Source organism: Stenella coeruleoalba (assembly GCF_951394435.1).
Source record: "Stenella coeruleoalba genome assembly, chromosome: 13".
Lineage (NCBI taxonomy): Eukaryota > Metazoa > Chordata > Mammalia > Artiodactyla > Delphinidae > Stenella > Stenella coeruleoalba.
Genome location: NC_137159.1, coordinates 15,059,140 through 15,082,759, shown reverse-complemented (window position 1 = coordinate 15,082,759; position 23,620 = coordinate 15,059,140). Strand labels below are relative to the sequence as shown.

Here is a 23,620-nt window from a genome sequence, read left to right as displayed (position 1 = left end):
TGCCTCTGGGATTTTGAGGCCTTTCCCTGATGTGGTTTTCAGTACACATGGCATCTATCCTGATCCAAAGTCTTTGTTCAGGCTAGTCCTTGGCCTGGCCTGCTCCCAATGTGTGCATGGGAACCACCAGGGGGCAGTGTGGAGCTATGGCCACATTCAAAAAGTCTTCTGGATTCTCCAAAACAAAATCTTGAATAATACAATCATTCCTTTGTTGTGTGTTATATGACTTCTGCTGATTGGCATTCATAATATTGCTTTGCTTAGAGTAATATTTCATCCCCTTCCAATTATTTTTATATTTTCCCCTGTAAGTTATATGTTGGTTGAAAAAAATAACCCGATCATACTAGCTCTTCTGCAACTGGGCGCCAGGATGCCTAGGTTGTTCTAATCCCAGCTCTGCCAGTGGCCTGAGTGCCCTTATCTGAGAAATGCCAGGATGGACTGGAGGAGTGGTGTGGTTTATTTCTCTTCCAACACTAGTATAATGAAAGGGTTAAGAGTGTGGCCTCTGGGATGAACAGGGCTTGGGCAAGTTACTTAACCTCTCTGTTCTATTCCTCTGTTAAATGGGGACAATAATAGCATCAATTTATAAGGCTACGGGACTTCCCTGGCAGTCTAGCAGTTAAGACTCCGTGCTTCCATTGCATGGGGCATGGGTTCGATCCCTGGTCAGGGAACTAAGATCCCGCATGCCACATGGCGCAGCAAAAAAAAAAAAAAAACATTTATAAGGCTATGAGGATTAAATGAAATAACGCATGGAAATACAATAGTTTGGTACAGTGCTTGGTACAAGGTAACTGATCAGTAAATGTTATTTTTTTATTATTAAATTTGTTTATTTTTGGCTGCCTTGGGTCTTCGTTGCTGCGAGCGGGCTTTCTCTTGTTGCGGCGAGCATGAGCTACTCTTCATTGCAGTGCGCGGGCTTATTGCAGTGGCTTCTCTTGTTGCGGAGCACAGGCTCTAGGCGCACGGGCTTCAGTAGTTGTGGCTCGCAGGCTCTAGAGCGCAGGCTCAGTAGTCGTGGCGCACGGGCTTAGCTGCTCCGCGGCATGTGGGATCTTCCCGGGCCAGGGCTCGAACCCCTGTCCCCTGCATCGACAGGCGGATTTTTAACCACTGCGCCACCAGGGAAGTCCCAGTAAATGTTATCTTTAAAGACGTCTGTTTACTCTTCTATGCAGACGGTTTGCTATCCTTGGCTTCTGCGCCTGCGCCTTTTTTTACCTGCTTACCTAAATGGTAATACCAGACAGAATATGAATTCCAGAAATGCTGTGTTCCACAGTAGTGCTGAGCATCACAAGCCTGGTGTCATCATCCCCCCACACCAGCTCTACAGAAGAGATACCAGGTTATTTTTTGTGATCAATATATAAACTATAGGGCTTCCCTGGTGGCACAGTGGTTGGGGGTCCGCCTGCCAATGCGGAGGACGCGGGTTCGCACCCCCGTCCGGGAAGATCCCACATGCCGCGGAGCGGCTGGGCCCGTGAGCCATGGCCGCTGAGCCTGCGCGTCCGGAGCCTGTGCTCTGCAGCGGGAGGGGCCACAGCAGTGAGAGGCCCGCGTACCGCAAAAAAAAAAAAAAAAAAAAAATATATATATATATATATATATATATAAACTATATGGTGAAATGTTAAAATAGTTGGAAGCAGATATGATATCAGTGAATTTTTTTTAATTGATCAGTCTTATTGTATTAAGTAAATGGAGTCTTTATCGCCTGGTAGACCACCCACTACCAGTAGATGGTCCCACTGGCTCTATCCACTGCCTGCCCAGAAGGCTGTGGTTATCACTGCTCTTGCCCTAGGCCAGCAAGGGTAGGGTCTCTGGTAACAAACCGCAGGAGCATAGCCACTGATTGCCTTTGACCTTTAGATGCATTTCCACCTAGAACTGGCTGGGAAGCAACACCTAGAGGGTAGAAGCACTTGTGTCTCTGATTCTGTTGACTCTGAAACACCCTGCCATAGTCATCAAGCAGCTCTCAGATGATGTGCTGTGCCAAGGGCTGTGGCAACCCGAGGCACGAGTAAGTGGTTCCTGAGCCCAAGAAGCTCCAGGGGAGATGAGGGGGGATCCGCGAGCCTGGCTATGAGCAGGAAAGTCAGTGGGGCAGCAGGATGTGTGCATGACTTGCAGGAGGAACTAGGAAGCCATTGCAAGGTCAGAGGTGGTAGAGATGAAAAAAACACTGGGGCAGCCCATGGACAGGACGTAGCCAGCAGTGAGGGAGAGGGTGGAGGGAAAGATTTCTGAGGTTTTGACCTGGGAGTGCACAAGAGGATGGTGGGTCTGGGTGAGAAGCATTTGGGAATAGTGGTGTGTCTTGGGACATGCTGACTTTGGGGTTATGTCTGCAGACCTCTCCCAGTTCCTAGGGATGCCGCCCGTGATTTGCTGTAGCCTCTGGTTGACCATACTAAACACGTGCTTCCACAGCAGTGTTCCTCAAATGTCCCTTATGTACATAATCTTTGCCACATAGCACCGATGGCATCTACTTAACAGTTTTCTTTGAATTGACCCACTTTATTTCTACTTTTTAAAATGGAACTTTATTGAAAGTAATAGTGTCCAAGAAAGCAGTTTTCCATGTATATATGTACACACACACACACACACACACATATATATAGGCTAATGCCTACTAAAGTATTCATTTTAATACTAAAAATAGGAGGTGTTATTTAATAGAATTGAGATGGGAATTGGGAATGAGGTGCAATACCCTTTCATGAAGTGAGGAGGGGACTTCTCTGGCGGTCCAGTGGTTAAAACTCCATGCTTCCACTGCTGGGGGCACAGGTTCGATCCCTGGTCAGGGAAGTAAGATCCTGCATGCCACATGGAGTGGCCAAAAAGAAAAACAGAAAAAAGAAATTTAAACATTAAATAAATAAATTTTTTAAATGAAGTGAGGAGGAGGCATGAGCTTGGTGTGATAACGCATGTAAAGTGTCAACATACAATATACCCACCATAAACATTACTTTCTTAGCCCTTCCACCATCCTATCCTAATTTCCTGCAGCCTCACTTCCATATGAATGTAGAATCTTTTTTGGTCCCTCTGCGTGACTAACCCACTCGCGCACCCAGATTTGCATACACAGCAGCATCGGGTGCAGGAACCTGGACTTTGGGCTCCGTTATCAGGAGTGACAGCCCTGTGTAGAGATGGCTAGTGTGGCCTTATTCTCAGCATCCTGTCTCGCCGGTGGGGTCCCAGATCTCTCCCAGAGCTGCCCACCTATTGAGGGACCTCCTCAGACATTTCCCATTTCCTGGTGCCCAGGAGTTGTTGACTTTGGCCACTGCTGGGCCTGTGGGAGCCACGGAGAGGGCTTCTGGAGTGAGGCCCTCGGAGCTCCATGCACTGGGAGGCAGCTCCAGGCCGCCCGGCTGTTCTTTTGTGTTGTGTACTTTACTGGCCCCAGATAAGTGCTTCCTGTTGCCCATTGATTATCCACAGATCCTGCTTCCTTTCTCCTCAATACCTGGGATGCCTTCCAGCTTCTCCTCCCACAGGGGAAATCCATAAACTTCAGAATTCCCAGGCCTGCTTTTGGTCAATGGGCTTTGCAGTCATTACAGGTTTTGCTATCCAGTCACATTCTCTATGGCTCCTTCCCCTCTGTCTAGGAACGTAGCTCCTCATGTGCCAGCCGGGAGGGAAATGTTCCTGAGGCCTGGTCTCACCTCCTTTTCGCCAGCCGGAGTATCTGTATCTATTTCAGGCTTAAATCAGAATGAACAGCCTACACCTCACAGATCAATTTCAGCCAACGATTAGTGGCTGCCTGGTGTACTGGGTTGAGAATTCTGAGGTCTTAACCCAACATTAATTGGGAGAAGCGTCTGACCTATGAGCAGTGTCTGCCATGGGTCCACCAGGGGAGTGTGGCAGCACCCATGCCCGGTATTTGCGATCCCAAGATTCCAGGATGAAATTGAAGCTTCTAGAAGACAGAGAGCATGCCCTCGTACCCTCTCAGTCATACCATAAAAGTCCAACGCCCCATATTCCCGTGCCAGCTGGACCATCAACTGGTTCATGACCTTGTGTAAATCCAAGAGCTTCCAGCAGGCTCAGTTTCCCCATCTTTAAAATGAGGATGATAATACCTGCTTTATCCATATTTAGGGGTCAGTAAGATCAAATGAGGTAATTAAAGTGCTTTCAAAAGTCGATGACTACAGGGACTTCCCTGGTGGTCCAGTGGGTAAGACTCTGCATTCCCAATGCAGGGGGCCCGGGTTCGATCCCTGGTCGGGAAACTAGATCCCACGTGCCACAACTAAGAGTCCGCATGCCGCAACTAAGAAGTCTGCATGCTGTAACTAAGACCCAGCGTAGCCATAATTAATTAATTTTTTTTTGAAGAAACTAAATGACTACAGAAATGTATTCTCCCTGTGTGACCCACCCAGCTCAGATGCCACCTCCTCTGTGAAGTCTTCCGGTCTTTCCACGAGAATCCCGCCCATTTCAATCCCTCTCTTCTCTGAACCTGTCATCTGCTGACTTACATTCCAGTTGTTTATATGGCTTTTAAAAAACCTCCCCTTTGGCATATCGTGCATATAAATCACCACCCGATAGAGGAGGTACCCATTAAACATTTATGGAGTGTTCTGTACGGAGCCTTCCCTGCCTCTTGGTCAGTTTTATAAGTCTAAGTAGGCAGTTCTGTAAGAATGGGAAGCCACCTGATAGCTTTAAATAGGGTAGTCTTGTGTTTTAGAAAGATGTTTCTGGGAGCCAGTAAAGGGCGGACGGGAAGAGATGGGGAGAGAGACAGAAGCAGTGGTGACACTGTGGAAGAAGACTGGGACCCTTCCTCTCCATTCACCACGCCGTTCTTTGATATGGACAACAGACATTTCGTCAATCTGAGGCCTGATGACCTGCAGCCCACCCGCGCCCCCTTCGAACTGGGTTGCTCCCCGCAAGTGCCTCCGGGATATCGTGGAGCAGACACTGAACAGGAGCCAGGAGACCAGCTGCAGGTGCTGCAGCGGCCCAGCTGTGAAGAGGGAGGACCTGAATCCCTAGAATCGAGAAAGATGCCCAGGGTCCGTGGAAGTTGGTGGCCAACAGGAGGTAGGGGAGGCAGCTGAAGACATTAAGGTGGTAGATTTTGAGGTTTCTTCTTGGGAAAACTGAAGGCACAGGTTGGGGGGATGAAAACAATTAACCTAGGGTTGCTGTTATTTTAATAGCTTTACTTACTGTTGCGGTAGTATGCTATACAGTTATTGTAAAAATTTCAAATGAATAAGAAAAGGGCAAAGAAGAAAGTAAGAGAATTGCCCCAAATGCTAAAACCCAGCGAGAACATCTTGGCGGCTGTCCTCCCGGGTTCCGCCGTAACTGGCTTTTCTCACTGAAGAGTTGGTCCGAGACATTTATGCAGGTCAATAAATGGAGACCAACCAGAGGCCACACAGAACCTGGCACCACAGGAGCCAAGGCGGGAGAGGGCTTCCGGGCAGGAAATGTGTTTCCCCAGAGATGCCTATAGGATTTGGCAGGTAAAAGGCCAGTTGCCTTTATTTTCTTTCTCGAGTCATCAAGGGCCTTGCAGTCACAGAGACGGGTGGGACGGTGGTGGGAAGTGGAAGCAGCAGTGATTTCCTGGGCTCCCCTCTCCCTCCGCTCGCTAGCGTGCCCCAGAGACCGTGCCCTCGGCTCCTATCACATCTGCCCTTTTTCTGCCCGAGTGAAGGTCAAATGCAGTAGAGGCTGCACAGACCTCTGTAATTATGAGGAACCCCAGCGACCCCTCTCACTCACTCTCACCCTTTCCCTGCCGCCCCCATAGACTGTAAGCCCTTTTGGCTACACATCTTTTTTCGGTCCTTCAACCCAGTACCTATACTTGTGACAATTCCCAGCCTCACTTACAACAAGAGAAATGTGAATTGAAACTACAGTGAGCTATGGTTTTTCACCTGCGCATCTGGTAAAGATCGTTAAGTTGAATAACACGGTGTGGGCAAGGGCTCGGGGAGATGAGCTCTCTCGTGTGTTGCTGGTAGCGAACAGTTTAGACTGGGAGATCTTCGGTAATCCTTCTCAAAAAGCTAAATGTACGTACCTTTGACCTAGCCGTCCCCTCACAACGGGAGATGGGTCCTACAGTTATACTCAGACATGAGCAAAGTGATGAGGATGTTCACGGTGGCAAAAGTCTGGGAAGCACCTGTACGTCTACAGTTATGGGACTCGATAGTAGATTATGGTACCTCCATGCTGCAGTTACTGTGAGGCCGTTAGCAGAATGAGGCAGCTCCCTATGTACTGGTGTGGGGTCAGCTCTAGGTGCACATGTGGTGCAAGGGCAGAGGCCACAGCGGGGCCAGGACAGGTGATCGTACGTGATAGCAGGGGTGTACCGTCCGTATACGCCAGACGTGGCCACAACAAGGCTGGAGCCAGAGGGCAGAGGAGGACTGGTCAGGCAGGGGTCCACCCAGGGAAGGAGGGCCCAGCATCCAAGGCCAGTTCCCGTGAAGAAGCTTCTCTCTGGTGTGTCCATTGTCGGGCAGTGAGCACAGAAACTACCTGGGCCCAGCAGACCCAAGTTCAAAGCCACTGCAAGAGGCTACATAGGACTCAGGAGGCCTGTAGCTCTAGGCTTGGAAAATGAAGGACCCAAAAGCAGTTTGTTTAACTTTGACTTTGCTGGAAAGCCCAGGTCTCTGCCCCAGAAGTCCCTTTACCACAGAGCAGCTGTACCCAGAGCTCTGGGGGCAGAGGTCCCCTGCTCCTTCTGAAAGGAGCACACAGCGGCCAGGAAGACATGCTAGGCCAAGTGTCCAGCTCTCCCTCAAGACCACACGTGTCAGCCTCCAGCCATCTGTGAACACAGCCAGCAGTCCCAGCAAGTCGGGGCAGATCTGAGATCCCCTCAGCTCCCGCCTACAGTCATTGGTGTTGCCCCAGCCAGTTATAAGCATCTCTTCCCAACACTGCTATCGGCGGCTCACTGCGGGAGCTTGCAATCGGCCACGGTGGGAATACTTACACCATGAATCCCAGCAAATGCTGCAAAGCAGGGCCTATCGTTTTGTTTTTGTTTAGGGAGCCAGCTGTTAAACGTTTACCCACACAGGGCCTCTCCCCACGAAGCACCCAGATGAGTGAAGAGCCAAACCCTGTTAATAGCTGTCCCTGGGGAAAGTGCAGGTAGTGCTTCCTGAGCGAGAATAACTAAGTCTTAGTGACTAAACACGCATTTGCCGAGAGCTTGCCGCGCGCCCAGCTCTCGGTCCTCTCCGAGCGATCACCCCTCTAAATAAAAAACCCGTGATTCAGGGCTTCCCTGGTGGCACAGTGGTTGAGAGTCCGCCTGCCGATGCGGGGGATGCGTGTTCGTGCCCCGGTCCGGGAAGATCCCACATGCCGCGGAGCGGCTGGGCCCGTGAGCCATGGCCACTGAGCCTGCGCGTCCGGAGCCTGTGCTCCACAACGGGAGAGGCCATAACAGTGAGAGGCCCGCGTACCGCCAAAAAAAAAAAAAAAAAACCCTTTATGTTCATGTTACAGGTGAGAAAGCAGAGGCTCTGAAAGGTCAGGTAACGTCCTCAGGTACACAGGTCGGAAGTGGGGATCAGCTAGGACTCCTGGTTCTGTATCCGTTGAGCACCTCAACCCAGGCGCCACTCCCAGGCGTCCACTGTGCTTTAGACAAACAGCTGCATTTGATTTTTCTTCCATAGGAGGCTGGCTGGTCCAGGTCCTGGCCTTCAGGCTGATTAAGTAAAATAGCCCCATTTTAAAGGTGAGATGATCTAGTCCAGAGAAGTTCGGAAGAGCCTGGAACCCTGCTGTGTCACCTCTGTGCTGTGTCTTCCACTACTTAGAAATTGGCCTCTGCGGGGGAGCCAATTTTAAAAACAACCCTTTCATCAAATCTGGTAGGCAAAATGGCAAGATTCTCTGAATTGGGAGGGGAAGAGAATAGTTTGAGGCCATCCAGGAAAGAAGGGGAATTATTGGGGAGGAAGGGGAGGAGATGGGTGTTTATGGGGAAACTGAAACCCAGCCATCCCACTCTTGTTTTCTTCTTTCTTTTTCTTTCTTTCTTTTTTGTTTTTTGGGCTGTATCATGCAGCATGTGGGATCTTGGTTCCCGGACCAGGGATGGAACCCGCGCCCCCAGCAGTGGAAGCACGGAGTCTTAACCACTGGACCACCAGGGAAGTCCCCAGCCCAGTCTTATTTTTGAGTTTACTCTTCAGTCATGGAATAATCTTGGAGCCCCTCTGCTGCCAGTGCACAGAGGGGCTCCAAAAATATTTGTTGACTAAGTTGCTGTGACAGGTGCTAGACAAAAGTCACTTCATTGGTTTAAAACACTACCGAACTGTGGTTCTAAATAACCTTTCCAAGGAAAATTGTGTCTGTTGTATTAAATTGCATAGTCACTTATTATAGTGCTTTGTGGATTTATTAATTGGATTTATTTGCAACAACTCACCTATCAACAAAGCCTCAAGAAGGAACCCAGGCAACTTCCGTGATGGTCCAGTGGTTAAGACTCCGTGCTCCCAATGCAGGGGGCCCGGCTTCAATCCCTGGTCAGGGAACTAGATTTCACATGCCGCAACTAAGACCCAGCACAGCCAATAAATAAATAAAAAAATATTCTTAAAAAGAAAAAGAAAAAGGGACCCGGCCTTCTACACTTGAGCAAAACAAAGAAGGTGATTATACTCGGGGGTTAGTGCCATTCATAAAACTAAGCAAAGGCAGAAACTACTCATCTTTAGAAAAAGGAAATAAGGGATAAGGGTGTAAACCTTATTTTTTATGCTTTTGCTCCTGGAATTGTGTCTAATTCATCGTTCGGGAACCATTTCTTCTAATACTTTCATTTTATCTTCCTCAGTGACTTCTGAAAACTAAACGTTGTTCCCACTTGGGAAAGCTGTTCTGTCTCCTCACTGATGAGTTCATTACTTAATGTTGGTACGTTTTCAAAGTTAGATCAACTTATTGTCCATTTTGATAGAAGATAGAGGACTTTAAGAAGCCTCCAGGAACAGGCAGGGTTGGGTATCATAGGCTCCAGGCTGCATTTACAAATTCTCGGCAATACTAAGCCAACCGAAGTGAGAACCAATCGCTTAAGAGTGAAAGGGGCTCCATTATGTGTGTCTCATTGTCTCTAAAGGATTCAGGAAGAGGCTGGATGACCCATGTTACAGATGTGGAAGCTGGGGCTTATGAGACTGATAACATGCTTAAGCTCAAGGTGGGACAGGGTCTGGAGGCATCATGAATGTTGACTTCTGGGCAAGGAATTGAGGATGCGGACGTGACCATTGAGGAACTGACGGTTCAAAAGACAGGCAGAATTTGCAAACGGATAACAACAGCAGCATACTGAGTGCCATGGGAACACCAAGCGCAGCTGGGGCCCAGAGGTGAGTGTGGCTGGCCGTTGTGTGCAGCTGGAGAAGCCTTGTCAGGGAAGGTGACCTTGGTGCAAGGAGGGGATAGAGTTTCCCACGAGTAGAGGATACACCAGGCCAAGAACCAGTCGAGCAATATGGCACAGAGTGCATTAAGAACTTTAGTGCAGGGACCTCCCTGGTGGCACAGTGGTTAAGAGTCCGCCTGCCAGTGCAGGGAACACGGGTTCGAGCCCTGGTCGGGAAGAACCCACATGCCACGGAGCAACTAAAGCCCGTGCGCCATAACTACTGAGCCTGCGCTCTAGAGCCCACGAGCCACAACTGCTGGAGCCCGTGCGCCTAGAGCCTGTGCTCTGCAACGAGAGAAGCCACCGCAATGAGAAGCCCGTGCACCGCGACGAAGACCCAACGCAGCCAAAAATTAATTAATTAAAAAAAAAAAAAGAAAAGAACTTTAGTGCAGCTGGTGTGAGGGGGTGTGGGGATGGTGAGGGTTGGAGCCAGAAGGATAAGTTGGCCCTAGACTGCTGGTGAGTATCCCCTGACCCAGCAACCAACCAGGAAAGGATTTTCAGTAGGGAAGAGATCTGGTAGGTTGGTTTTTAGAAGTCTGAACTCTTGTAGGGTCTGGGAAACCACTGCAATTGTCCCAAAGAACAATTTCATCCCCGATTGTGGCAGAATGGAAAGTAAGGAAAAACTGGTAGACTGTTCACATTTTTCATTTATAATACGATTCTTGATGTTAAAGATCATCTTTAAAAGGAAGCGGAGAGCATTTTGCACGACGTCCTCGTCACTGTGGGGTGGACGGCCATCTGCCTGTGGGGTTGGGTTTCTAGCCTGTGCTCCTGGGTGGCTGCCGCACCATATCATCTCCTGGGAGGGAATCCTGGGAAGGCCTTTTCTCTATTCATGGGGTCCCAGAAATCTCCATTCACCACTGGGGGCCAGAGAGGCAGGAAAGGCTGGTCACCTAAAGTGGGTAAGCTTCTGCTCTGAAGCACAAAAACCACAAGACGGGAAAGGTAGAGAAAGGGGCCCTTTCTGTGTGCACCAGGCCTGTCCCTCCCGCCAAGGAGAAGCAGAAGGGATTCTGTGGAGTGGGGTCTTCTCACCTGGGCATCTTTTGGAGCTGACTTGCTTCCTGACTTCTGGCTGCAGGGCACCCCCCTCCGGGAACACTGCGATTGAGTCTGTGACATGAGGCTTTGCTTCCTCTCTTGCCCGGCCCCTGCTTAAAGGGTTTTCTGTGAGAACGTGTGAGTGGGGAGAACGTGGGCGTTCCCAAGAGTCCTGGAGACTCCCGTCTCCACCAAAGCAAGCTTGGAACTGGGGGGCCTGGCTGGGGGAGGGGCCGTTCCTACCTTCTGGGAGGCGGAGGGTTAATCTCCAGAGCTCATTGGCAGTTCTGCCTCTGGACAGGGCATGCTGGGATTTCCTCCCAGCTGTTTTACATCATGAAGATTTGTATGTTGGGGAAATTCCAGGGCACAGCTGCAATTAATCTGCTGCACAGTCTCCAAGCTAAGCGGGATTCTGTGGGCCCAGTGCCCCACCTCCCTGCAAGAAGAGGGCTCTGGCTCTCCAGTGAGAGACGCTGCAGAGGGACCCTTCCCTAGGCCCAAGTTGAGCGGCAACAGCCCACCTGACCAAGGGATATCCCCAAGGAGGGTACTGGAGAGGAGCCCAAGAGGCCAAAAGGGACCCAGAACATTAAGAGAAAGAGCAGCGGGCTTCCCTGGTGGCGCAGTGGTTGGGAGTCCGCCTGCCGATGCAGGGGGCGCAGGTTCGTGCCCCGGTCCGGGAGGATCCCACATGCCGCGGAGCGGCTGAGCCTGCGCGTCCGGAGCCTGTGCTCTGCAGCGGGAGGGGCCACGGCAGTGAGAGGCCCGCACCCGTATACATGATAAAGCCCAAATAACACTGATAGCAACACTTGATACAGACAGCACCAAAAAAAGAAAACTTGTTCACTCTTCGGAATGTAGAAGTATGAATCTTAAGACACTCATGTTTAGCATTCCACAGTATATACAAGAACGAACAAGCCATCGTGACTGAATAGGGTTTACCTGGGGAATACAAGGGTGCTTCAGTGTAAGAAAATCTATTACTTATGTATCCATCCCATGTCTGAGGCAAATAAGAGAAACCACCATTTTGGTGGATTCTGAGAGAATTCAGCAACTGTCCCAGGGAAAGCGATTTAAAAATAGGAACAGGGGCTTCCCTGGTGGTGCAGTGGTTGAGAGTCCGCCTGCCGATGCAGGGGGCGTGGGTTCGTGCCCCGGTCCGGGAGGATCCCGCGTGCCACGGAGCGGCTGGGCCCGTAAGCCATGGCCGCTGAGCCTGCGCGTCCGGAGCCTGTGCTCTGCAACGGGATAGGCCACAACAGTGAGAGGCCCGCGTACCGCAAAAAAAAATAAAAATAAAAAAAAAATAAGGAACAGAATCATCCTTCCTTAACAAGGTAAACACAGGTTCTAAACCACAGCCTCACTATACTTAACTGTGAACCACAATAGCAGAACTTCCCATATATATGTATGACTGAATCACTGTGCTCTACACTTGAAACTAACATGACATTGTAAATGAACTATAAAAAAAAGTGGAAGGGACTTCCCCAGTGGTCCAGTGGTTAAGACTCCGAGCTTCCATTGCAGGGGACATGGGTTTGATCCCTGGTCGGGGAAATAAGATCCCACGTGCCACGCGGCGTCGCCAAAAAAAAGCACTTCCCCAAGTGCATTCCACGGAACTCCGGTCCCACAAAAAGAGTTTCCCAGATTCAGTAAGATTGGTAAACTGCCTGTCTGGCCTGTCTCAGAGAGTCACCGCACACAACAGCATGTTCAGCAGCATTTGTAATTTGAGAGTTAACAGTCCTCACCATTTGGGTTTGGTTTTTTCTTTCTGTTTTTTGAGAATCAGAAGAGAGCGCTTATCCCATAAGTGGTGGCTCCTGCTGTTGCTTGGCCGTCAGTGCATTGATGCCACACGGGTCCCATGCGTTCCATCACGGTGCGCATCCCCCAGGAGGGAGGCGCTGAAGTCTGGCCATGATAGACTGGTCAGGAGCCAGTTGTGGCCAGTTGGATGGAGCCTAGCCTGGGCTTGGAGAAGCCAGCAGTTTTAATTTGCCCACATGCCATTACTGTGCAGGGAATCTAGGCTTAGCCACACATCTCTTAATCCACAGGAACATGCTCCCCACCAATGAGTGATTAGCCCTGTGGGGCTGGCCGCACATGAGCATTACAGCCAAGAGAGATTTATTTCAGCTGATTGTTGGGCTGAGCCTGACCTAGGAATTCAGAACTGCACAGCCACCTCCAGATTTCTGGGAAGGAGGTTGGGAAGGGTTATAAGCGGTGTTGCTACCTCTTTCTGCCTCAACTCATGGTTCTGAGAAGCTCAGCTGCCCCTTTAGAATGTTCCTTTCCTCAGAATTACAATCCAGAGGCCTTCCATGACTAAGCTGCAGGGACTCCAAGTCTTACAGGTCTTCTCCCATCCCCTACTCCCACCACTGGTTTCAAAATCTTAAAAAAAGCAGAAAAGTGGAAAGGGGGAAGGGACAGCCCTCCACTTCCCTACGACTCGGAATGAAGCCCTGTCTGCACACAGGCACACACCCCCAGCCCCCGTCATCGACTGGAGCAGGAAGGATCCTGGGAAGACGCACACTATTCCCAGGACCACCTCTCCACGCCTGTCTTATCTGTAAGGAGCCAGACTTCAGCAGTGGACGGGGCTAAAAATTTTCACCCACCCTCCAAGCCTCCAGGTTTCATTAAAATTAATGAGTGAGAGTGGCCCCTATGTAGAGAAAAGGGAACCCTCCTAGGCTGTTGGTAGAAATATAAATTGGTACAGCCACTATGGGAAACAGTATGGAGGTTCCTTAAAAAAAAAAAAAAAAAAAAACTAAAATTAGAGGTACCGTATGATCTAGCAATCCCAGTCCTGGGCATGTATCTGGAGAAAACTGTAATTTGAAAAGATACATGCACCCCTATGTTCATAGCAGCACTATTTACAATAGCCAAGACATGGAAGCAACCTAAAGGTACATTGACAGATGAATGGATAAAGAGAATGTGGTACATATATACAATGGAATATTACTCAGCCATAAAAAGAAAAGAATGAAGTAATGCCATTTGCAGCAACATGGATGGACCTGGAGATTATCATACTAAGTGAAGTGAGTCAGACAGAGAAAGACAAATATATGACATCACTTACATGTGGAAATCTAAAATATGATACAAATGAACTTATTTACAAAATAGAAACAGACTCACAGACATAGGAAACAAATTTATGGTTACCAAAGGGGAAATGGGGTGGGAGAGGGAGAGGGCTAACTTAAGAGTTTGGGATTAGCAGATACAAACTACTGTATATAAAATAGATAAACAAGGTCTTACTGTACAGCACAGGGAACTATATTCAATATCTTGTAATAACCTATAAAGAAAAAGAATATACATATACATGTATAACTAAATCACTTTGCTGTGCACCAGAAACGGACATTGTAAGTCAACTATACTTCAATTTTTAAAAAAAGAGTGGACCTCAAGGGGAGAAGAGGCTACTGTGGTTTCCTCCCATCAGAAGCCCAGACGTCTTGGGGGGGGGGGTACGTAACCACCAAGCACATGATAGACAATCATGAATAGTAGCTACTACTAAAACCCCTTATTATGCGTGTGTGTATGTGTTTATATGTATGTTTGTACATTGATCGCCCCAGTACCAAGGCATGTGGACCCTCATGCATCTTAGAGTATAGTGGGTACCAGCTCCTCAACCACTAGAGCAGTGGTTCTCACTGGGGGGGCAGTTTTGCCCCTCCAGGAGATATTTAGCAAAGTCTGGAGACATCTTTGCTAATCACAACTGGGCCGGAGAGTGGGAGCTACTGGCAGGGATTCTAGGAGGTAAAGCCAGGGATGCTGGCAAACATCCTAAGATGCACAGGACAGCCCCACGACAAAGAATTCTCTAGCCCAAAATGTCAATAGCGCCACGGTTGAGAAACTCTGTGCAGGCACCCTACAAGCCTGCTATGTCTAACAGCCCATAAGGTCAGCGGGTAGTATTCTTAAAGACCCAAAACTGCAGCACTGGCCCAAACCAGGATTCAGATCGATTTCTCTGGGCCACCCTGACGTGGTTGAAGAAACCTTCCCGGTAAGCACCAAGAGTGAAGAAGTGTTCAGTGTGGACCTTTGTGACTCTAAATAGGGAATCAGATGCTGGTAGAGTTGATGGATTTTAGGAACACTTCTTTTGTGTTTCACGTGGCGAGGGGTAAATTTGGAACGCTTCTCTTTAGCACCTGATATTGCTTGTAGAGAAATGAGTGTGATGGTTAGCACTCGAGGGTGAGTCAGCTCCAGCCACCTCAAGTGTCCCTGCAGGAGAACATGGCCGTGTATGTATTCGTCCAGCTTCTGGGTGGCCAACCCTGTGCGAGGCAGAAAAGGAGAGAGAAAAGGCCATCAGAGCAAAGGCTGTGGGGGGCAGTGGAATGTTCAAGAGGACAGTGTTATGAAAAGCCTTATGACTCGTGTTGTGGTGAAGAGTGTGGGATTGGAAGTCAAGAGACCTCAGCTCCAACTCCTCATAACGTGGGCAAGTCATTCACCCTGAATTTACAAACTCCATTAGCTCGTCGGAAAATGGGACAGTCACCGTGACTTGTCGTAGCAGGGATGCTGTGGAGGTTAAACTGGTTTACGTGTGTAAGTCTGCTTTGAAAACTGCCACCGTAGCACAAGTGTTGTTGTTCACTGAGGAAATGAGTTTAACTCACTAGACCGATGTTTGTCCAGTGCTATTAACTTGCCAAAAGCTTTTAAATCACGGTTAGTTCATCTAGGAAGTGTAGGCTCCTGGGAAGGGAAATAGGTGAGTGAGGGTGTGAAGGAAGGAAGCAGATAGGATCAGCAAAGCACAGGGATAGAGATGACATTCAGTTGGGGGGAGGGGCAGGGCACCAGAGGGTCCCGAGTGGAGCAGTCCTTATTCATTCCCACCTCCCATGGCCAGGCATCCCTGGCCCATCCCAGCCGCTGTTTCTGCCACTCGCTGGCCCTTGGCAGACGTGTCCTTGGGTTATTATTCCTGCCTGTGGATACCTTTTGGAAAGCCCAGCCCCTGCCCTCTCAGTCAATTTTTGTGGTTGATGGAGAGTAAAGGGGCACTGCCCATCCTCCTTTCCTGACCTGTGCTCAGAGCTCAAGGCCAAATCATGATTTTCTCCCCCTCCCCTGAAATTGAATGACCAGAGCAAGGGATGATTCAAAGGCTTCTTTCTGTCTCCTTGGAAAACTCTTCCTGGAGTCACCACGTTCTATTAGAGCTCGAATTTTCAAAGTGGCCTCAAGAATTCTGCAAAGAGGCTGCATGGCTGGTCTGCTGCCCAGAAGCACCATATCAGTGTTGACACTCGGACAACATGTGTATTTTGCTCCTGGCAAAGACTAATGGTTTGCTTATGAAAATAATAGCTTCCATTTATCAAATGTCTTCCACGTGCACAGCACTGTGTTCAATACTAGACATTGTCCCTAATCCTTCTAACAACGTGTAAAGTTAGTGATAATCGCCTTGCCTTATGGATGAAGTAACTGAGGCTCAGAGTTGTTGAGACACTTATCCAGGGTCACGCAGCATAATCAGCAGAGTGAGAACCTGAACCTGTGAACTCTCAACTCCAGAGCCCGTCACTGCCTCTCCACCCATTCTCTCCCAGACTCTTGCCCAACCCTCTGCCGTGCTGGGGTTGAGGAGAGGCTTTTCGTTTAAAGACAGTGTGTGTGTGTGTCGGGGATTTATTGTTTGGTTTGGTTTTTTTGCAGTAATACATGGGAGAGGGTAGGGTACTGGAAAATCTTTTCAAGATCGAGAAACACTACAACGAAGTAAAGGTTCACATCTTGAATATGCACAGATATTAGTCGTGACCCTGGAAGTGTCAGGCAGATGGTTTTCATTCATTCATTCGCCAGATAGTTCTGGAGAGGCTGTTTATTTCCTGGGGAGTGTTGTGTGTGCTGCTGTAAGAGATGGAGATGAACAGGCAGGATCACCATCTGGGAGCCCTGGGTCCCTCGATGCGCCTTGCTTGTCCCACCGCTAAAGACCCTCACCAATAGGGTCTTTGAATACTTTGGTCAGTTGTGCTGTCGTGTTTTTACCCCAGAATGACGGAGGGGCTGGTGGCAGTAGTGGTTGTCAAATGTACGCTCTACACTCTTCTGATCTCTGGCCATTGACACAGTAAGGAGCGTGCAGGTAAAATAAACCACGGTCGTACCCCCACACCACAGAGCGCCTCCCTGCTCACTTGGGGTGCACGAGAGGCCCCCACTCACCAGCTGCATTCTTTTCTGTCCCCTGTGCAGTACCTGCAGATGAAATGGCCCCTCCTCGACGTCCCCGCCAGCGCCACGGTCAAGGATACCAGGTCACCGTCCCCAGCACACTTGGTAAGTCCGTTTCTCCTTAAAGCATGGAAGGGACACTCGCTGTCTTGTCCCATGTCCCTGCCTCCACCTTCCCGCAGTTCTAGCAAGTATTGCCCCAAGTGTGTGAGCCGAACGAGTCAGGGGCACAGCAGTTAGGGTGTTGCCCGTGCACGCCCCCATCACTGCCACCTCGGCACGCGCTCATACCACCCGGGATGTTGTGAGATCGGAAACGCCAGCGCTGCCCCTGGCTGGTGACCCCCGTCCTCCCCTGCCGCCCCTCCACCTGAGCAGTGGCATTCTCCATTCTCTCCTTTCTCTCCCGCTGGAGCTCGGTCAGCAGCCCCCGATTCTCCTGCAGAGCTGCATGGCGACACTTGAAGAGGCTCTTCTATAAAGGATGTTAGAGAAAAGAATTAAATTAAAACATAGGCAAACAAAAATCCCGAGGGGCAACTGAGGCCTTCCTGCCAAAGTCCGAGGCAACACAGCCACAAAGGAAGGTCTGGAGTGTCCCGGGAGGAAGAGAAATGGGATCTGACAGGTCTCCTCACCTGGGCTTGCAACAGACTGAAATCGTTAGGACAGGAGATGTTCCCAGCCGGGACCCTGCACCCCCTTTTCCTGGACTTTCTTAAGAGCTTGGGGCAACCCACGTGCCCCACAAGCTAACTGATGTTGTCCCCTGTGCAGTGGATCTCAGAAACACAGAGGGTCCAGTTAGAAGGAACCCCAGCTGGTGTGACTCATCCATTTTACAGACAGGGAGACCTGGGAATACATGATGCTTCTAAAACTTTATTAGGGCAAATTTCAGTGGTTCCCTTCAGCCACACTGGGTTGTTTTCAAGCAAATCCAGACATAGTATTTCATCTCCTTCAGGACGTTTTAAGATATCCTCATAGCCCTTTTTCGTTAAAAGCTTAGAGCCTAGTTGAGGAGAAGGAAGGTATACATAGAGAGATACATAATGGCACAGTGAGCCCGTATGATTTCCAGGAATCGTGAGACCAGCTTACAGTGGCAGAGCCCTTGGTAGTTCACAGAGCAATGTCATGTGTAGTTCTGAGGTGACCGTCACAGCCATCCACTGGGGAGACACGTGGGGATTGCTGTTTCACAATCTCTAGGAGAAACCAGCGAGCAACAGGGCCAGCCATCCTGTGCAGGCTGCCCTGAGATGTCTGTGGCCAGTCACCAAGTCCTGAGTAGCCTGTAGGGCCTGTGGCCCTCCAGATTCCAGGACAGCTTGGGATGGCCGAGCGCGAGGTACAGGCGCCCTCTAGTGGTCAGTCATTGTGGAGGACATGGCATCCCAACCCCCACCCCCACCCCCCAACAAAGTTGGCTTGTCCCCTCCCAGCACAGCTGTCTCTGTTTCAAATCTTTGCTCGCACCCCACCCATCCTGTGGCATCCCCCAGCCAGTATCCTTCACATACTGTCTTCGTATCTTCTAAAATCTTCATTTACATTGAGAGGAAGTGAATTCTCTTTAAAATTAACACACGGACTCTTTGAGTTTCCCATCCTCCCTGTTGCAGAGCAATCCAGCTCTGAAAAATGAAATAAAAAGCCTGTGTATGGCCCTCCACCTCCTGTGATGCATCATCTTATTTCCCTTCTAACGTTCACCGCCCAACTTCACGCAAGAGCTAGACCTTCCACCTCCATCCCCGATCCATTTGCCATCTGATACCTAGTCTAGTCATTTGCCCAACTTTTTCTCAACCCTCTGCTTCCTATAATTCTTTCATTGGCTCCGGGAGACTGTATTAATAGACATTATCAAGGGTTTTTTTGCCCTCTCTAAGCTTCCATTTTCTTTCTGGATTCTTTTTCTTAAATAAATCAGCTACTCATTCTCACTTATTATCTCATTGTAAGTGGCATGAAAATATATGAAATCCCTAAGCTCTTAACAAGGTTCTCTACCCATAGTTCCCACTGCCAGGCAAACCTACAGCCACTGCAGATGTGTGTTATACGGATATGATCTCAGGACTGCGGTGGAGCAGGGGCTCATGTTTTGTCTGAGAGTGGAAAACCGGGAACAGTGGATACATTACACGGTAGACAGCAAAATGGATACTTTTCTAGTAAGTTGTATATTATTACACTCTGCATTCTAATATAGATAAACAGACCTCAAAAACTTAAAGAACATTCATGGGAGAAAACCTTAACATTAACTTGAAATTCTGTAGACTGGGAGAAGACCGCCGTTCTCCATTTTCAAGTCAGGGCTTCTCATTCTAACTTCTGAGAGACACGTGTGTACATGTATGTAGGAGCCAGACCTGAGATGCCTGTGTGTTGGAGGTTGTTTAATAAAGTGGGCTTGAATCCCACCTCCACCTCTTCCTACTTGTGCAGCTGCAGGAAATTACCTCATCTCTCTTTGCCTTAGTTTCCTCATCTATAAAACAGGAATTAGAAGAGGACTTGACCTCAGCGTTGTGTGAAAATGAGGCCGCGCATTGTAATGAGTTTAGAATCGTAACTTGCACAGAATAAGACTCAGTGGTGGCTAGCTTGCTACTATCACCACCACCACCACTAGCACTGCTTTGATGAAGAGAGGGAAAGAACAATTAAAATACTGTTCATTTAGCAGACTAAGAGGTGAAGAAGGCTCGAATTATTAGGTGCCAGATCAAACAGACACACTGCAAAGGTAACGGAGGTAATAAGCCTGGAGAATTTAGCATCTGCTCTCTCAAGGATATGATTTAACTGTTCTGGGGTGGGGCTGGTATCTTAGTTTTCTAAGCTCCCTGGAAGATTCTAAGGGGCAGCCAGAATTGAGAATCTGATATGCCCTCAGCGCATATCAGAGGCAAAAGGGAAGGAGGGGCCAGAGACCATCCCAGTTTATTAGATGCCGGATTCTGTAGGCTGCAGGCGTAAGCAGAGAAGCAGGTTACCGGAAGTAGTCGGAGGTTTGGATGCTGGCTTTTTTTTTTTTTTTTTTTTTTTGCGGTACGCGGCCCTCTCGCTGTTGTGGCCTCTCCCGTTGCAGAGCACAGGCTCCGGACGTGCAGGCTCAGCGGCCATGGCTCACGGGCCCAGCCGCTCCGCGGCATGTGGGATCTTCCCGGACCGGGGCACAAACCCGTGTCCTCTGCATCAGCAGGCGGACTCTCAACCACTGCGCCACCAGGGAAGCCCAGCTGGCTTTTTTTATTAGAAAAATGAAAACACTGGATTTTGGAATCATGAGCAAAATATTTTGAGATGAGTTTGGCCCTGGGAGAAGGGCAAATGTAGGAAACAGCCTGCATACTTGGAGAGATGCAGTGAGTCATGTCGAAGCTGCCTGTCAGGGATATGTGTATAAATAAGCTGTAACTGGGCCAGGGTGGGGATGGAATTACGTGTTATTACCACTTGAATTTTTATGTCTTTGAAACAAGCTCTAAAAACTAAGTATCCCTGAGTGTAGACTGTTACCCTGATCCCTCACCGTGGCCCACGTGCCTGCTCCGTGTCATCCCCTCCACCCTCTCCCCGGAACGCTGTGCCAAACCACACAAAACAAATATACGCGCTTCCAGAGTATAACCAACCCAAAGATAGGACTCTCAACTCTTTTGTTCACGTTTGTTTACCTAGCACCTGTCATGCCTGGCACAGCATAGGTACTCAGGAAGCATTTGTGAATGGATGGAAAATCAGTGATCTGGGGAAAGGTAGATGCCCACTTTTGAACCCCTCTCTGCCTCTGAGTCCAATTCCTCTTCTCGTTCAGGATTTTTAATAAAATCTTTTTTTTTTTTTAATTTTTTGACCACACCGTGTGGCATGTGGGATCTTAGTTCCCCGACCAAGGATCGAACCTGCACCCCCTGTGTTGGAAGCATGGAGTCTTAACTACTGAACCATCAGGGAAGTCCCTAATTAAATCGTTTTTGAAACCAGAAAAGTAATGCATGTGTGTGTAGAGCACTTGGGAAAATGCAAAAGTACGCAGAAAAAGACCTGTAATCCCACAACCCACAAGGATTTTATTTCAGTCTCTTGTCTGTGTGTGTGCACACCTGTAACTTGCTTTCTAGATGATGACTGAATACTTCTTTGAACCATAGTGAACACCCTGTTTTAGCACTAAGCTTTGGGCCACACTCAGAAGCAAGGCGCAGAGCTTTGCATCCAATGGCTAATGGAAGGCAGGGCCTGGAAGCCCTCCTAAAGGGTGACTGTCTCACTGCTCCGAAGAAGTAGCTGAGCTGAGAGCTGAGAAGCCTGACTCTTGCTCAGCATGCCAGTTCTCAATTAAAAACATTCATCGAGGTTTCCCTTTTTAAATTGTATAGTTTCTCCATCTTATAAATATACCTGTGAAGACCCCAAAACTCATCACATAGCCCGTTGCTGCTCCTTTCTGCCTCCAGTGCTGATTTCGATTCCTCCTACACAGTATTCACTTTTTATTTGGATATAAGTTTAAACTTTCAGAAAAATTGCAAGAATAATACAATGAACTCCCATATACTTTTTATCTAGATCCAGAGATTTTTGCCCCATCCCTTGCCCACCCTCCACTCCCTCCCTCTCCCTCTCTCTCTCTCTCTCTCTCTCTCTCTCTCTCTCTCTCTCTCACACACACACACACACACACACACACACACACACAGACACATGCAGTATATAGGAGTTTTTCTTAACAATTTGCCAGTAAGTTGGAAACATTTACCCCTAATACCCCTTTACCCCTAAATACTTCAGATGTATTTCTTAAGAAGAAAGACAGTGTCTTACAATGACCACAGCACAGTTATCAAAATCAAGAAATTAACATTTCATATTACCTAACCCACAATATATATTCAAATTTCAGTAAATGTCCCAGTAGTGTCTGTTAAGCTGTATGTGTTTCTTGGTCCACAGTTCAACCCAGGATCACAGGTTACATTTCGTTGCCAGTCCTCTAGTCTCCCTTAATCTCGCAGAGTTCCTTAGCCTTTCTCTCTCCTAACCTTGACATCTTTGGAGAAGTAAGACTAGCTATTTTGTAGAATGTCCCTCCATTTGGGTTTCTCTGAGGTTTCCTCATGGTTAGATTCAGGTTGTGTTTTTTTGGCAAGAACACCACCGCACTGATGTGCGCCTCTCCGTGCATCACGTCGGGAATCCGATGTCCATTTGTTCTTATTTATTTATTGTCCATTTGTCCCAAAGTTGGTGATGCTGGCTTTGATCGTTTGATTAAGGTGGTGTCTGACATGTGTTTCCTCTGTGAGGTTATTCTTTCCCTTTGTAATTAATAAGTGCTCTGTAGGGAGAGGCTTTGAAGTTACATAAATGCCCTGTTTCTCATCAAACTTGCACCCATGATTCATGGCAGGCATTGAAGATTATCGACCTCCATCATTCCTTTATTAGTTTCTGCTACTGAGATTTAGTTTTGGGGAAACCTTACTTGTGTCTCCCAGCTCATTACTCTTAGTGAAGAGCAGAATGGACATCGTGGCAAGTCAAGTCTGTGCACTGATGACACAGATGAAAAAGATGATGATAGAGGACAGAAGCTAAAAACCAGTCTACAAATAGTGTTCCTGAAGAAGAGACCACACAACCAATAAAAACGGCAGTGGGCAATAAGAAAGTGAAACTGGGCTTTAAAAACAAAAACTAGGGGGCTTCCCTGGTGGCGCAGTGGTTGAGAGTCTGCCTGCCGATGCGGGGGACACGGGTTCGTGCCCTGGTCCAGGAAGATCCCACATGCCGCGGAACGGCTGGGCCTGTGAGCCATGGCCGCTGAGCCTGCGTGTCCGGAGCCTGTGCTCCGCAATGGGAGAGGCCGCAACAGTGAGAGGCCCGCGTACCGCAAAAAAAAAAAAACAACTAGGGACTTCCCTGGCAGTCCAGTGGTTAAGACTCCGTGCTTCCACTGCAGGGGGCATGGGTTCCATCCCTGGTCGGGGAACTAAGGTCCCACATGCTGCACGGCATGTCCAAAAAATAAAAAACAAGTAAATAAATAAAAACCCTCAAGCGTATAGCTTGAAAGCACTCACCTGAATTCTACAAAGTAAATGAAAGTTGACATTTACCTAGACACGTCCTTGCAACAGTCTGAACTGTAAGGGTTTAATTTGTTTTTTTTTTCCTACAAGCATCTATGCAGGAAGGAAAAGGCCAGTGTCAAAGGAACAAAAATAAAGGTAAACTCAGGATTCTCTTTTGCTGCCTTTAATGCCAGCAAACAGTAGAAAAGGGAGAGTTTTGATAAGAAAAGATTTATACCAAGAATTTTGTGCCCAGTCCAATTTGCAAAGACCTCAGAAATGTACCACTGCTTCCAAGAAGGACCTAAAGCACCTTCTAATTCCTTGCAGCGTTTTCTCTCTGCTGCTGCCCTACAGAGACCCTGGTTTATCTTCACATCTTTCAGAGCCTTCAGCTTACTGCTCGCTGCCTGTGAGGAGCTCAGAGAATATTTGTTAGTACGTTAATCTAGACTCTCATCCTGTCATTTTCTTCTCTGCGCTCCAGTCCGCTGGCTTCCTGGGGGTTCCTCAAACACGCGGAGCATCCTGCCCACCTCGGAGCCAATGCGCTGGGTGCCTTCTGCCAAAACACCCTTCCCTCTCATGCCCACACATCTCACTCCACTGCCTTCGTGTATTCATTCAAAAGTCATTTTCTCATTGAGGCCTTCCCTGGTCAGCGTGTGTT

The 23,620-nt window shown here is 48.6% G+C and overlaps 1 protein-coding gene across 1 annotated transcript in view; it reads left to right on the top strand.

Moving 5' to 3' along the window:
• Positions 1 to 23,620, top strand: part of TCF7L1 (transcription factor 7 like 1) — a 160,274-nt gene that overhangs the window by 118,101 nt on the left and 18,553 nt on the right. Inside the window, exon 4 of the mRNA XM_079941383.1 lies at positions 16,877 to 16,960. Coding sequence (XP_079797509.1) covers positions 16,877 to 16,960 — 84 coding nt within the window. The remainder of the gene's footprint in view (positions 1 to 16,876; positions 16,961 to 23,620) is intronic.